Raw genomic sequence first — 15,425 nt, 5'->3', positions numbered from 1 at the left:
ATTCGGATGTGTACAATATTTGATAGCTGTCTGACGGGAAAACGGGGCCCTTTCACATGCGCGCGTAACTCCGCTTGACAGGGGGCAAAGGTGGCAATTACAGCAGGAAGTATCCTGTCTCAGATTCCCTTCAGAGTGTCCCCCATTTAGGAAAAATGAGCAGGGAAGACGCCACTAGATTTAGCTCGCTTCTTGACCTCCTTCTTTCACGGGAAAGCAGACACCCACCCCCAAACCTCGGCAGCATCCACCGTCCTGGGCCCGCCCCACCGTTTGCGCATGCATCAGAAGACCCTGCTGATTGGCTGACGGGAACGCAGAGGCCGGGGGCGGTGATTGGTCGGTGCGAATTCCGTGTTGCGATTGGGCCGCAGTACGGCTTCGGCGCGCGCGCGGGAGCGAGCTTTGAAAGTTGAGGCGAGCGGCGGTCGTGATGGCGCGGCCCAACCTGGGGAGCGGCCTGCAGCCATGGTCCCCGCTGGACCTCAGCCGGGGTGAGGACGCGGCCCGAGCCTGGGGGGCCGGGGGAGGGGCGCTCGGCCCCGGGAGGCCGGGGTCCGGGGCTGGGGAGGGCCGGCGCCGGGCGGCGACGTTGGCCGGGTCTCTGAGGGCTCCTTTGCCGCTTCTTGGCCTTGCCTCCTGTTCTGCGCCGACAGCCTCGCAGGCGCCGAGGTTTTAGCTGATTGTTGGGCCGGACTGACCTCCTGAGCTTGGGGTGCACAGGTGTTGAGGGGGCACGGGTGTGGCTGGCGTCCTCGGGCGCCCGGCGTCACTGAAGGGCAGTGGGCCCCCCAGCCGCTGGTGGCGGCAGCCCCTCGTCCCCACGCCTCAGGAAAAACAGATTCAGCGCGTGAGGAGGGCCGGGTCCCAGGTTTCCGGGGAGCCCCTGGGAGGCGCCCCACCAGGTATGGGTCCCGGGCTTCCCGCAGGAAAGAATTCAAGAGCGAGCCACTGCTGAGTAAAGACAGATTTATTTAGAGAGATGCACACTGCATAGAGTGCAGGCTGTTTCAAAAGGCAAGAGAAAGGCCAAGAGGTGTGGGGTTGGGTGCTCGGGCTAAAGTAAAAGTAGGTACGCACTCCACAGACCGAGTGCGGGTGGTCTCCGAAGAGGAGGAAGCAAGAGAGACGCGGCCGCAAGGCGTCGTGTTGCCAGCGTTTGTGGGCTGAGTAGCTTCAGGCCTGCAAGTGGGAGGACCATTCCGTCTACCCTGGGGAAGGGGTGGGGATTCCCAGGAATTTGCCACTGCCCACTCTTTGACCTTCTGTGATTATCCTTGGGACTGTCATGGCCTCTCTGGGCATGTTGTGTATCATGCTACTCTGTCACCATGAGCATATGATGAAGCTCAAGGTCTACTAGAAGTCAAGTCTCCCTCAAGGCCTGCTGGGAGTTGAATCTTCCGCCATACTGGTGCTAATTGCTGTTATTCCCTGAATGTCTGTGCGCTGCCCTCTTCTTCCTTGTCTCAAGCCTGTGGCCTGTCCGCTGCCGGCCTGGGCACTTGGGGCGCATCCTGCCTCTTTCTGGTACTTGCATTCTGGCCCCACCCCGCTCCCCTGCCAGGATCACTTGAAAATGCCGGCGTGACCCTGCCAAGTCTTCGAACCATTAGTGGCTCCCCTTAGCTTCTTAAGTAATGACTGCTTGTCTGGCCTGCGCATGAGAGCCCTCCGCATACCCTGTGGTGGTCCTTTCCGAGAGTGTGAGCTTTGGAGCCAGCCAGGGACTGATCTCTTGGTCCACCGCTTGGCATTGTGGATCGCGGGCCAGTTGGTTAACCTTGCTAAGCCTCGGTTCCTTATGTGTCAAATGGGGATAATACTGTCTGTGTCCTGGGGATTTATGAAGGTTAATTTAGTACCTGCGCATGCTAACTGCTGAGTAAATACTGATAACAGCTCACCCTTCATGGGGAACTCAGTGCTGTAACTGTTTTGTTCCAAACAGGTCACACTTTATTTCCCCCCCTTGCTTTGTTATGGGGTCCTCTCTGTCCAGAATGCACTTTTCTGCATGTCTTTGCCTGGTAACCCCACGTGTAGGTGCAACTGAAGAAGAATCCTCATGTCACCTCTGTCCCTCCCCTCCCCAGTAATCTATCTGCTCTCTACTGTTGTACTGGGCTACTGCTGTTTTAACACCCACCCATTGTAAGCTTAATAATAGCTATCATTTATTGAATATATTGATTTCCTAACACCAGATCTTTTACCTCTGGGCCTTGGTAATTCCAAATCAGAAGTGAGATCAGAAATACAGGTTTGTGTTTAAAAATATGCATATAAAATAAAGGGTGGAATGTATGGGGAAAAGGCAGGAAAAGATGCAAGAAGATGATTGTATTTATTAAGAGAACAATTAGGAAAGAGCAAGTGAGTGATGAAAGCAGGTGAAACAGTTCTGCTTGGCTGCACTTCTCCCCAGACCCCACCTTGCTCAGGGATGAGCCTTGAGGTCTCTGTGGTGCAGAACATGCCTTACTTGTCCCTTCTTTCCTGGATTACTGACAGGTTTTTCAATTAGAAATTTCTCTTCATGGAATCTATACTATCTTAAGGATCTTTCTTGTGGATATACTCAGAATTGTCATGCTGTTTGTATATTCCAGTTGTCAGCAATGATTAAAGCCTGTTTCCTTAAAAAAAAAAAAAAGCACGTTAAATAGTCGTTGCCTCAGGTGTCCCTTTGCGCTGTTACTTTATTTGGGTTTATTGACTTGGCTATAAGAATTTTACAAAGGGGCAGGTGAGGTAATCTTTTATTAACCTTCTCTTCCCTCTCCAGATTAAATATATTGGAAAGCTGGATCATCTCCCGAAACTATTATATCTAAAAAGTATTTTTGTTCTTGATATTTTTAGAAGATGACCAACCTAATGACCAACTGTTAGTTATGATCAAAAAACAATTTCCTTAACCTTTTTTGCTTGTGTCTGATTATGCTGCACCTGTATGGTGTGGTTAAATGAGACTTGTACTAGTATAGTTTTCTGTTCTTGAATGTACCTGGAGTCTAAAGCTTATTGGTGTTTACTTGTTGTAAAACATTTGTTGATTTAATTGCATCTTCCCACTAGAATGGGTGGACGCAGTGTGGGAACTGGAGTTCACAGAGACTGAGCCTCTGGATCCCAGCATTGAAGCAGAGATCGTGGAGAATGGATTGAGTGCGTTCACAAAACTCTATGACAGTCTTTTCCCTTTTGCTATTGAAGAACATGGATCTACAGAGGTAAAAAAAAAAATTTATTTAATCAAACTAGCCATCTTTAGTTGCTAGAAGTAGAGGGCAAAAGTCATTGTCATCTAAAGCGTAGCTTTTTTCAGTATATAGTTCATAAGGAGCACAGTGAGAGCAGCACGAGAGTGAGGTCCACTTGCCGGTGTGCCCTCATAGCCTTTCTCCCAAAGGCTCAAGGTGTTGTTCTGTGAGTCTTTCTCAAGTCATGACCACTTTTTACAAGAGCAAATTAAAGAATAAAGGCCAAGGCATGAAGGAAAACCAGACAAACCAAATAAGCAAAGATGGCCAGTGCAGTGACAATTCAGGCCTTAATTTAAGAAAATCTGATATTAAACTGAGAAGTGATCACTACAAATGGAAAAAAGAGTTCCTTTAAATATTGAGTCTACTCAGTGTGCTTATTACTATTTAGATCATTAACTGCTTTTCAAAAACTGAAGGGCTAGGCATTTGCAGCAACATGGATGGACCTGGAGAATGTCATTCTAAGTGAAGTAAGCCGGAAAGAGAAAGAAAAATGCCATATGATATCACGTATATGTGAAATCTAAAAAGTACACAACTGAACTTATCTATAAAACAGAAGCAGACTTACAAACAGAGAACAAACTTATGGTTACCAGGGGGAAAAGGGGGTGGGAAGGGATAAATTGGGAATTAAAAAATTCCACCTCTTGGGGAGTGATGGAAATGTTAGCTATCTTGATTGTGGTGGTGGTTTCATTGGTGTATACATCTATCAAAATTCATCAAATTGCACATCTGTGTACACTGTCCTTCAGTGACATTGTACACATGTATATATGTAGTTTACTGTACAGGAACCATACTACAATAAAGGAGTTTAAAAAAAGGCTGAAGGGGTAGGAAGCTTAACAAAATATATTTAGATATTAACATCTCTGGAAAATTTAAATTATCAAAAAAATGTTTCAGTCACAAGGCTCATGTAGCTATTCAGAAATTAAATCATCCAGTTAAACATTCGTTAAATGTAGTGCTGAGTGAAGCACCTTGGGCAATCACATGATTATTAAGAATCGGAGCCTCTCCTGATACGAGGGAGGAGAATGAGCTCTTGGAGCGCCCAGTCCACTCTCTGCACTGACCAAAGCATACCTGGTAACCACATCCAGCCACACAGGTGGAGACCATACCATCGGGGTCTGTGTTGTGAATGCTGCTCTAAGACAGGTTAGTTAGAGGCAGTCTGACAGAGGTATGGAAAAGGAGCTCATTAAGAATGGGAAGGTTCCAGAAAGAAAGCAGCTGGCTGCAGACAAGTCTTCACAAGTATGTACAATTTAGACCAGCAGAACTGAGGGTCCCCGGGCATCCTATGGAGGGAGCATCACGGTGGGAATGTGTCGGGCAGGGCAGTGCAAGGCATGCAGAACTGAGCTGTGCACTGTGGGGTTTGGAGGTTTGTGACAGGCTGTTCGTCATGTATTAACTCACTCAGTCCTCACACGTGGTTCGGAGGAAGAGGTTCTAGTGAGCAGTGGACTAAGGAACATGGAGAGATCTGCTTTAGGACAGGTGTTCTTGACCATGGAGTGACTGACACTGGAAAACACTGTACGCAGGGAGACAGTGTACCCTGCGGATAATACAGTTGACCTTTGAACAACATGGGTTTGAACCTCACGGGTCCGCTCATATGCGGGTTTTTTCAGTAGTAAATAATACAGGAGTGCACGGTCTGGGTTGGTTGGACCCATGGATGCAGAACCATGGATATGGAGGAACCGCGTTTACTGAGGAGTTGGGGCTCCGCAGAGTCAGCGCCCCACCCCCACCCCCGCCGAGCTGTTCAGCGGTTAACTATACTTTGCTCATTTGTGTTTTTATGTTACAGCAGCCTCTGGAGTTATGGTTGCGGGAACTGGGTTGGAGGGCTAGAACCTAGGGACATTTCTGAGGTAGAATTGATAGGGTTTGTGAACTTAGCCAGCCCTCGTCAGGTGTCATGCTGCAGAGGTGACTGGGTCTCCAGGGTCACAGCTGCAGGGGAGGGGAGTGGAGCTGATGTAACTGCTGCGAAGGTGGAAGGTGGCTTCTTCCAGAAGTTCCATGTGGGGGAAAGGAGAGCGCTGAGAGGACTGTAGATAGTCTCTGCTGTGAAGCGGCATGTGCTCGGCAGTGTCTCAGCCAAGGCACCACCTACCACTGTCCCCGTCTTTTCAGGGAAGCAGGACATGCAAGGTCTGATTTCTTGAACTTTTGTGGGCTTACGTTTTTTTTAAGGTAGCCCAGAATAAATTGTGTAATTCCTGTTAACGTTTGGTTTATAGAAATAATCTGTTTCCTTTTCCTGTGTTTAGTAGGAGAAAGCATGGAACAGTGGCAGAATTAATAAAATTGTGGTTTATTCTCTGGGGTTTATTTCCTTTCTTCCCTAGACTACTTCTGAAACCTATTGAGGGAGATACTTTCAGATATTCCCTTTCCTACTCCCATTGACCATAGAACATTGAGATTGAAAGAAGTTGCTCTGATTTCCTCAGTTACTAATTAGAGTGATGAATGAATTTAACCTAGATGAAGGGGTAACTTGTCTGAGCAGTTGCTAATATAGGTCCCAAAATCTGAGTGTAGTTTACCTACGATAATTTCACAAATATATATGCTTCAAACTTATCCAAAAAAATTTTGGCAGTATAATTATTTAAGTTTCTTATATAGTTATTTATCTTTGTAATTTTGAATAATGCATTTTTAATTTTCTATCTTAGTCCCTGTGAAGATGGCAAGCACTTATAATTAGGAACCAGGATGGCCTGTTCCTCTTCTTTGTAAGGCTTTAAGTACTTACAAAAATCAAATAGTAGGAGATTTTCCATTTCTCTAACTGCTGGCTTTTGTGGTCTGCCCCTCCTGCAGAGCGTCTGGACCTTCTTCATCGAGAACAACATCTCTCACGGTGCGCTGGTGGCCTTGTTCCATCACTTTGTTCAGGTGGTCCATAAGAAGAGCGTCAGCGTACAGCATCGCGAATTCGGCCTTCACGCTGCCGGGCTTTATTTTCTGCTGCTGGAAGTACCAGGTATGTGTGTTTGGTGTGATAGGACAGACCTTTTAGTTTTTCATTTGTCTGCATTGTTTTGAACACTTCTACTTTGTTTCCTCACTTGTGAAATGAATTTGTTCCCAGATTAGATGACAGCAAATCTTGGAAGCACATGGCATGTCACCAGTGTTGGAGAAGTGCCCCTCCCGTTTTTCTGTAAATGTGTTTCTGTGCTGGGTCTGTAACCTAATACAAATAATCCAAGAGGGTACAGCTGGAGGGGCTGTTTCCCAGTTACAGGAGCTCCACTCCTAGTATTCAGCTCTGATGTTGCCCGGCCTCCCCTGCCTCCCTGTCCCGGCTGAGAAAAGTGCTGGGTGCGGGGGGGTATTCTCTCCCCCGTGTGGGTGTAGGAACTGGTTGGAAGCATCCTCGTCCAGAAGGCCTGTGGACAGCTGGTCTCAGTGAGGGAAGCACAGGACAGTCTGTCTATGATGCTGTAGCACTTCCTTTCTGGGCTGAGCACTTAGGTGTGAGCAGAAGGGGTGGAGGGGGCAGAGAAGGGCTATAGCTGCGGAACCAGTTCACCTGAAGAGAAATCAGGACCTGCCCCCCGCCGCCCCCTCCTTCTGCTTGTCATTGTTTACATTGGTACGTCTGTAATGACTGTTAAGGACTTTCCCATGCGATTTGGAAATTGGTAAAGAGATGTGTAAAGCCTTGAACAACGATTTGTTTTATTGTTAATGCTCCTGTAATGACTTTTGAAATAAGTTCCCAAAGAACTCACTTGCCGAGCGATGTCTCAGTTATACCTGGGCTCTCGGAGAAGTGGTGGTGTTGGAAACCCAGATTCACTCTTCTCTCCTTGCTGAGTTCAGCTCCTTCTGTTCCAGAGCCGAGAGGTGGCTGTTACTGATGACATGGCCACTTGCAGCTTTCCAGCAAGTCATATTTTTGCCAGTTACCTGCTGCTTTTAAATGTTTCTGGATTATGGTTGGGATGCTGTTGATAATGTTTGATCATAGTTTATCCTTTTTCAAGATGGTTTTAGTTATTTTGGGCCCCTTGCATTTTCATATGAATTTTAGGGCTTGCATGTCGATTTCTTTCCAAAAAGGCAGCTGGAATTTTGACAGGGATTGCATCGACTAGATCGATGTGGAGGGTGTTGCCATCTTAACAGCGTTGATTCTTCCAGGATGTGAACACAGATGTCTTTCCATATACTCAGGTCTGTAATTTGTTTCAGTGATGTTTTGTAGTTTTCAGTGCAAAGCTTTTGCACATCTTTGGTTAAATTTATTCCCAAGTATTTTATTCTTGTCTCTGCTGTAGTAGATGAATTTGTTTGCTTAATTCAGATTGTTTGCTGGTGGTGTATGGAAGTACAGTCACTTTTTGATTATAGATCTGGTACCCTGCAACCTTGCTGAGCTCATTTTCTGGTTCTGGTAGGATTTTCTACATGTAAGATCATGTCACTTGTGAATAGACATACATTTCCTTCTTCCTTTCCAGTCTGGATGCCTTTCAATTCTTTTTCTTGCCTAGTTGCCCTGGCTAGACCCTCTAGCCCACTGCTGAATAAAATTGGGAAAGTAGGCATCTTGTCTTGTTCCCGATCTCAGGAAGAAAACTTTCAGTCTTTTGCCCTTATGATGCCTGCTGGGGGTGTTTTGAGGATAGCCTTTATCGAGTTATTATTCCTACTTTGTTGAGTGTCTTATTATGAATGAGTATTAGGTTTTGTCATTTGCTTTTCTGCACCTGTGTGTGAGGTGATCATGTGGTTTTGTTCTTCATTTTAATAATGCAGTAATTCACTGATTGATTTTCATATGTTAAGCCAGTTTTGCATGACCTTGGTCATAGTGTTTAATCCTTTTTATATCTTGTCAGATTCAGTTAGCCAATATTTTATTGAGTATTTTTGCATAGATATGTTTTTGCTTGTTTGTTGATGTCTTTTTGATGGTTTGTGTTTTAGGACTATACCAGTGTCATGGAATGAGTTGGGTAGTATTCTTGCCTATTCTACTTTTTGGAAGTTTGTGAAGAAATGGTTGTTTTTCTTTCTTAAATTTTTGGTGGAATTCGCTAGAGAGGTATCTGGGCCTGGAGTTTTCATTGAAAGAAATTTTTTGTTTGTAGAATCTGTAGTGATGTGTTCTATTCATGCTTGATGTTGCTAATCTGTATTTTTTTCTTCATCAATCTAGAGATTGATCATTTCAGAGAACCCTCTTTTGCTGTTTTGGTTATACTCTAATGTTTGTCCATTTTCTATTTCAGTGATTTTGGTTTTATCTCTTTGGTTGCCTGCCTTCTTATTTTGGGTTTAATTTGTTTTTATTCAGACTTCCTAAGGTGGGTGCTTAGATCTTTGTTCTCACGTACTTTTCTTTGTCTCTAATACACGTAATGTTACACTATTTACTGCTTCATCTGCATCCCGAAGATTTTGATGATCTGTACAGTTAGACCAAAGCAATTTTCTGATTTCTCTTGTGGTATTTGGTAGTGTGTTTAATTTCCAAGTATTTGAGGACTTTCCTGAAATCTTGTAATGCTTTCTATTTTAATTATGTTGAGATCAGAGCACATACTTTGTATGATTACAATACTTTTAAATTACTGAGTTTTTGGTTTTTTCCGGAAGTGGCCTGGCACAGGCTCTGACTCAGTGAATCTTGTGTTTACACTGGAACAGAATGTGTATTCTACCTTTGGTGGGTCTCTCTTCTATGAATGTCAAATTGGTTGCTGTGGTTGTTCGAGTCTTTTATATCCTTTCTGATATTCTGTTTATTTATTCCATCAATTACTGAGAGAAGGGTGTTGAAATCTCCAGGTATGATTGTTAATTTATCTGTTTCTCCTTTCAATTCTGTTGGTTTTAACCTAAGGTATTTCAAAAGTCTGTTGGATACAGACATTTATGCTCGAACGTCTTCCCTTTTGGTGTTGTGTCATGTCCCTCTTTGACTGTATTCTTTGCGCTGAAGTCTTCTTTAATCTTCAGCTGGTTACTACATAACTTGTCCTTGGTTGGGATACCCTTTCTCATGCCTTATGTGTGCTGTGTCTGTGAGCTTATATTTCAACAGCGTGTTGAAGACTGCCCTGCACTGTTTCATCCTCTCAATAATCTTTGTCTTTTTATGGAACATTTGGACAGTTTAGATAATTACACTTAATATAATTATGAGTGTGGTTGTGTTCCTGCCATCTTGATATTTATTTTCTGTTTTCCATCTGTTTTTTGTTCCATTTTCCCCTCTTCCTGCCTTTGTCTGATTGGTTGTTTTTTAGTATTCCACGTCATCCCCCACTTCAGGCTTATTAACTGTACTTATTTGCATGTGTGTGTGTTAAGTGCTTGCTCTGGATGTATAGTAAGTACTTTTAACAGTGTGTCTTCAGATGATATTCCACTAATTTGTAGGTGATGTAAGGACCATGAGACAGTGCACTCTCCCTCCTCCCCTCCTCTGTGTGTTGCTGTAGTTATACATCTCATTTCCGCGTGTCATGAACCACACAGTTCATCCCTAACGTTTTTCTTTGAAGTATCTTTAATTTTTTTTAGAAAACAAAAAAACAAATGTCTTTTGTATTTTAGCTCTGGCATGTCTCTGCCCAGGATGTGCTCTGAAAGCTGCCTGTCTCCCACCTGTTGATAGTTTGCTCAGCCCACCTTCCTGGGGGTCCCTCTAGTGTGCACGGCAGTGATCAGTGCTGTGCAGACTCCCCCAGTGCCCTGCTCTGTACCCTCCAGTCCACTCGCCCTCCGGACTCGGTCTGTCTGTGCTCAGGTTCACCATCTTACTGCTGTTGCCCAGACATCGCCTCCAGACACAAAATCAGGCCAATGTGAGGATTTACCTCACTGGTTTCCCTGTTCTCAGGGATTACATGGCTAGACTGCTTCTTGCTCTGTGTCTTAGAATGGTTATTTTACAAATTTCTGTCCAGTTGTAGAGTTGTTTATAGCAGGAGGACAAGTATAGAACCAATTTCTCCCTCATGGCCAGATATGGAAATCTCGTTACTTATTTGTGATCAGCCCAACTGCTCACTGCCTAGGGCTGACGTTGAATGGAACTTTCTTGCTAAAGGTTCATTGTTATTTAAAGTTAAAGAGAAGCTTGATTTTGCTTTTTAATTTTTCATTGTTGTTACAGACATATTTCAAGACAGTTAAATCTATCCTGCTTACTCTCTGCTCTTTATGAATAGGCAGTGTTGCCAATCAAGTATTCCACCCAGTGATGTTTGACAAATGTATTCAGATTCTAAAGAGGAGCTGGCCCCAGGAGTCCAGCTCGAGTCAGAAAAGAAAAAAAGAACAACCAAAGAACTCTCAGGCTAATCCACGAGGGAGCAGGAAGAGGGGAAAGCTCCCCAGGAAAGAGGACATGGAGGTAAGAAGTGAGTGGGCCAGTATAGCAAATCTGTACCAACAGGGGATTCTGATTTATTTAAGAATTAACTCCATATTAAGGCAGGGTTTCAGGGTCATGATTATAACCGAAGGCCCTAAGGTACCGTCAGCCAGCCAGTAGGACTTTCGGTTGCCCCATGTTCTGTTCTACTAGTGTAGGTTTCTGCCTTGCCGTCTTCCTGGTCTCGTTCCAGGTGTGCCTCCCACATGCTGGCAGGTGTGTTTGCCATGTTCTTATTGTCATTAGAGAGGGTGGTCGAAGTATCCTGAGGACTGACATCCATAAGAACGTAGAAGGACGTTAATTCCAAATTCTTGGATGGTAGAGAGAAGTTCACTGACGTCAGAACTTCTGAGAAACACAAGAATTCTCATGATTCCATAATATGGGACTAGAAACTGTGATAGCATCCACTAGTCCAGTGACCGATCACTGGCCATAGAGACCTAGAGCAGGCAGGGGACCTGCTCAGCATCTCAGTGACTACCTGGAGTTTCACTGGCCTTGATTTGGGGACATTGAAAACCACCAGGAAAGTATTAGGCAGTGTTACCCAGTCAGCTGTACATTTCTTCATAATCTAGATGGATGAAATTATTGAGGAACAAGAAGATGAAGAGAGTATTTATTTTTCTGCCCGGGACCTTTGTCAGATTCGAAATGCTATCTTTCACGTTTTGAAGAACTTTTTAAGGCTTCTGCCCAAGTTTTCCCTGAAAGAAAAGCCACAATGTGTACAAAATTGTGTAGAGGTAAGTGAGAATTCCTGAGCCTTGGGCACATGCAAGGGCACAGACGATGGCTGACACTTGAGGAGCAGGAAAGATCAGACCTCTTCTGGGCATCTGTTTTCCAGGTTTTTGTGGCATTAACTAATTTTGAACCAGTTCTTCATGAATTTCATGTTACACAAGCCAGGTGAGTCTTTAAATCTTACAGTGCTAATATTTAAATATGTACAATAAGTTGCTCCAGCAGAAGTTTAAGTGCCATTTTTTTCCTAATTGGCACATGGGTCCAATTCATTCATTTAAATATGGCTTATAGGGTTAGGAAGTATTCCAGGTGAAATCATACCCATTAACTAATCTTTTCTCTTTAGAAACCTTGACGAAGCAAAATACATACCAGAACTGGCCTATCGTGGATTGTATTTGCTATGCTCCCCAATCCACGGGGAAGGAGATAAGGTAAAGAGACAGGACATAACTGAGCTACTCTTTGAATTGAAAGCCTGCAGGTCGTCAGATGGAAAATGCTGGAAGCAGTTGGTGTGATGCTGTGTTAACTTATCAGATTGTTCTCATGACCTGAGGACTCCTGTGTGATGAAAAGCATCCCCACTGCCACTGGTTGCCTGCTGTTCATTATCAGACTTGTACCCAGATGCTTGGCGGCCATGGGAAATTACTGCTGGGTGACGGCACAGAGAGAGGTTCCAGTGTGAACTGGGTGAAAGACAGATAAGCCGTTGAGCAGAGCGTTACTTTTACAGAGTCTTTACCAAATTCTTCTCAAGAGAAGAGCAGACAGTCAGAGAGTTTTCAGGTTTCCCTTGGCAATTCATGTGTGCTTCAGTACTTCTGTTAGTGTTTGTACTTCGGTGGATAATTCTGCAGGCACATTCCTGGTTAGTGTTCACGTGTGATTTGCCCCCAGGTGACCTTAGAAGCCCCTCTGCTCTGGGTGCTGGAGTTAGTGGTGTTAATGAACCTGGATGTCATTAATAAAACAAGAGTTTGCAAAAAAACGTGAGCCCAAGGTCCTGTGCCGTTGGTGGCTGTGATATGCTTAGTTTCCAGGGGCCCCAGGCCTGCGGCCTCTGCACCTCTGTGCCCAAACTCAGGCACCACTGCTCACTGGCTGTGTGTCCTTTGTGAGTTACTGGACCTTTGAGGCCTCGGTTTTCTTGTCTGGATGAAAAGGACAAAAGACTTACCTTCCTTGTAGATTTGTCCCAGGAGGGTGACATGAAGTGCCTCAGCACAATGCCTGCTGCTTAGAAAACATTCTGTATTTTGTGATTCATTACGTCATTGTCATTTCTGTGTTTCAATGTGGATGTGATAGAATTGACAGTAATGCTTCTAATCCCCACGTGCTTTTCAGTGTGTAGAACAAAAGGTGGGTGGAAAGAGTTACCCTTCTGTGTCTGCAGTGTCTCTGAGGACGTAGTGTTTTCTTGTTGTGACAGTGTTGTCCTGATGTTGGGTGACATTGGGCCTGACCTTTAATTAGCTGAGTTTGGACTACTCACCTTTGGAGTTTCTTGCTGTGTATCAAGTGGGGATAATAATACTGGTATTAAGTATGAAATGGAGGTGCTGCCTTGCTTACCTCGTGGAACTGGAGGTCTCGGGTTGTGGTCAAATCTAGTAATACCTGAACGTGCTTCATGCAGTGCCTGCCACAAGCTTGGTTTTCAGGAAGTGTTTTGTTTCCTGGATGAATGAATTAACAAGTTGAGTAAATTACATGGGATACACGTGGAAGGTGCTCTGTAAGCCTCGGGTGAAGTACAGGTATAAGGTGTCATCATCTTTCTTTTTTCTGTAAGGGGTTATCGGTAGCATTCTTTGTAAGTTGCAGGTGGTCCTCCGTGGGCCCTGATTTCTGGGCTGCCATGCAAGAAGGTGGACAGAGAACAAGGTGATATGCCTGTCGTCGCCCGCGCAAGCAGGGCTTTCTCACTGTTTACATGGTGTGTTTACTGAATACCGTGTCAACCTGACTCACCTCCAGACACTTGAAGTGGTTCACTGTGGTCTGCTTGCAGTCCCCGAGGCCCTGGGATTCTCTGTCATGCCCTAAATTGAATTTTCTTTTCTCTTCCAGGTTATCAGCTGTGTTTTCCATCAAATGCTGAACATCATACTAATGTTAGAAGTGGGCGAGGGCTCCCATCGCACCCCCCTTGCTATCACTTCGCCGGTCATCAGCAGTAGAAACCAGGCGGTTCGCTTTATCAGGTGGTGCACTCACTGCTTGGAGCTTTACTGTCTCTCAGTCTCCTGGGCCCTGTACTAACCAAGATTTATGACACCTATGGAAACTAACAAAATTCTGATCTGTTTGTGGTTTGGGACTCAAAATACAGCACTTTGTAGCTGGTCTGGTTCTGTGGGAGGGATGAGCACCTGCAGTCCATGGCCTGCCTGTGGGGTCAGCTCAGTGTTTACCTCCCCAAGCCTGCCTCTTCCTGTGCTTTTTCTGCTTTTCTCTCCTCTGAATCTCCTTGTTGCTCCTTGTTACTTCTACTTACTTAGTTTTTGCTTCTTTGGCAATAATTAATAGACCAGTTCTTCCCTCAGGAGTCACTTAGCTTCACCTAAAAAGTTCCGTATCTCAGCTTTATTGGGAAAATGATGTTTGCTGTGTCATTGGCTTTTCTTTCCCTCCATTACTGGGTGTTCAGTGTGCAGCGTGGAGGTGGTGGAGGAAGTGGGAAATGTGCGTGTGAGTGTGTGTGTACGTGGAGGTAGGCGCGGGACGTGGTGTGGTTGGGGCTGTGGACAGTGGAGTCCAGTACAGGCTGTCGTCTGATCCTTGAGTGAATGTCTCTGGTTAAGGATTTTTCTGAACATCAAATAACTAAGATGTTTTAAGTAGAAACACTTGTTCTAGTTCTTCCGTGAGTTCATGGTGCCACTGCAGTAACATTCATATAATGTGTGAATAAGCTGAACAGTAAACATGGTTCAGATCTGTGCATTATAATAATTTCCTTTTGGGTTGGAGTTTGGAGAAGTACTGCTGTAAATCATCAAAGCAGAACATGTCACTGAGCCACCACGAGGTAGTACTGTGTCTTCGTCTTTACTTACCCCAGATGGATATATTTTACTCTTAATATGAAATGTCCTGAGTAGCCCCAGGGTCGTGTGAGGACTGCACACCTGCTCCTCCCTGACCCCAGCTGTCCACTTGGCAGCAGCTCGGGGACCACCTGGGAGTAGGGAATGGTCTTCTGCTAGGACACTTTGTCTTAATCTTCATGCTCTGAAACAGTGCTTACAGTATGGGGGTAGGTTGTTTTTAATATTTAGGATTTCTAAAGTGCAGAAGTTTCTCTGTTTTTGAGAATGGATTCAAGGAAAATGCTGTTTTATTATCATTGTAAGTGTATTGTTAACAGTGGACGTGTTGCTTTCTTTCTTTTTTTAAGCTCTCTTGTGGATGAACTAAAGGAAAGTGTGTTCCCAGTCCTTCATATCTTACTGCAGCACATCTGTGCCAAGGTACGGTTTGTGTTAATAAAAGTGCGTGAGTACCTATGGAGGGGTGTGTGTGTGTGTGTGTGTGTGTGTGTGTGTATGTGTATGTATCTGTGTCCATCCCAGGGGATGAGTGTCCTCACTAAACAGCTTTATTTAGTATGTTCACTAGATGTTTCCCGAGATAGTGTTGTTTTTTTTTAATTTTGGAAAATTTCAAATACATGAAGAAATAGAATGGAGTGAACACATTATCAACAATTTTGTGTCACGTATATCCCTATAAGGTATAAGTCCCCCAGCACATGTACACACTGGATTTTCTTCTGAAGCAAATTTCATCATATCCTTTCAGACATACATATTTCATGTGTCTCTCTAAAGATTAAAAATTCTTTAAAAGCATAACCACAAAATATTAAAACACCTAAAAAATTCACAGTAGTTCCTTAAAGTCATCAAATATCCAGTCAGTGTTTAGATTTCTATTCTTAAATTTTTATC

The 15,425-nt window shown here is 44.4% G+C and overlaps 1 protein-coding gene across 4 annotated transcripts in view; it reads left to right on the top strand.

Moving 5' to 3' along the window:
• Positions 1 to 398: 398 nt before the first annotated feature.
• Positions 399 to 15,425, top strand: part of NCAPD3 (non-SMC condensin II complex subunit D3) — a 66,465-nt gene continuing 51,438 nt past the window's right edge. For all 4 annotated transcript variants that reach the window (XM_031443353.2, XM_031443354.2, XM_031443352.2 and 1 more), the window contains exons 1-9: positions 399 to 494; positions 3,082 to 3,236; positions 6,132 to 6,294; positions 10,502 to 10,686; positions 11,292 to 11,459; positions 11,564 to 11,625; positions 11,810 to 11,897; positions 13,543 to 13,676; positions 14,873 to 14,945. In XM_031443353.2, coding sequence (XP_031299213.2) covers positions 434 to 494; positions 3,082 to 3,236; positions 6,132 to 6,294; positions 10,502 to 10,686; positions 11,292 to 11,459; positions 11,564 to 11,625; positions 11,810 to 11,897; positions 13,543 to 13,676; positions 14,873 to 14,945 — 1,089 coding nt within the window. In that variant the 5' untranslated portion in view covers positions 399 to 433. The remainder of the gene's footprint in view (positions 495 to 3,081; positions 3,237 to 6,131; positions 6,295 to 10,501; positions 10,687 to 11,291; positions 11,460 to 11,563; positions 11,626 to 11,809; positions 11,898 to 13,542; positions 13,677 to 14,872; positions 14,946 to 15,425) is intronic.

This window comes from Camelus dromedarius, chromosome 34 (genome assembly GCF_036321535.1).
Source record: "Camelus dromedarius isolate mCamDro1 chromosome 34, mCamDro1.pat, whole genome shotgun sequence".
Taxonomy (NCBI): domain Eukaryota; kingdom Metazoa; phylum Chordata; class Mammalia; order Artiodactyla; family Camelidae; genus Camelus; species Camelus dromedarius.
The sequence above is the reverse complement of the archived record's forward strand: the minus strand, read 5'-3'. Positions and strand labels throughout refer to the sequence as shown.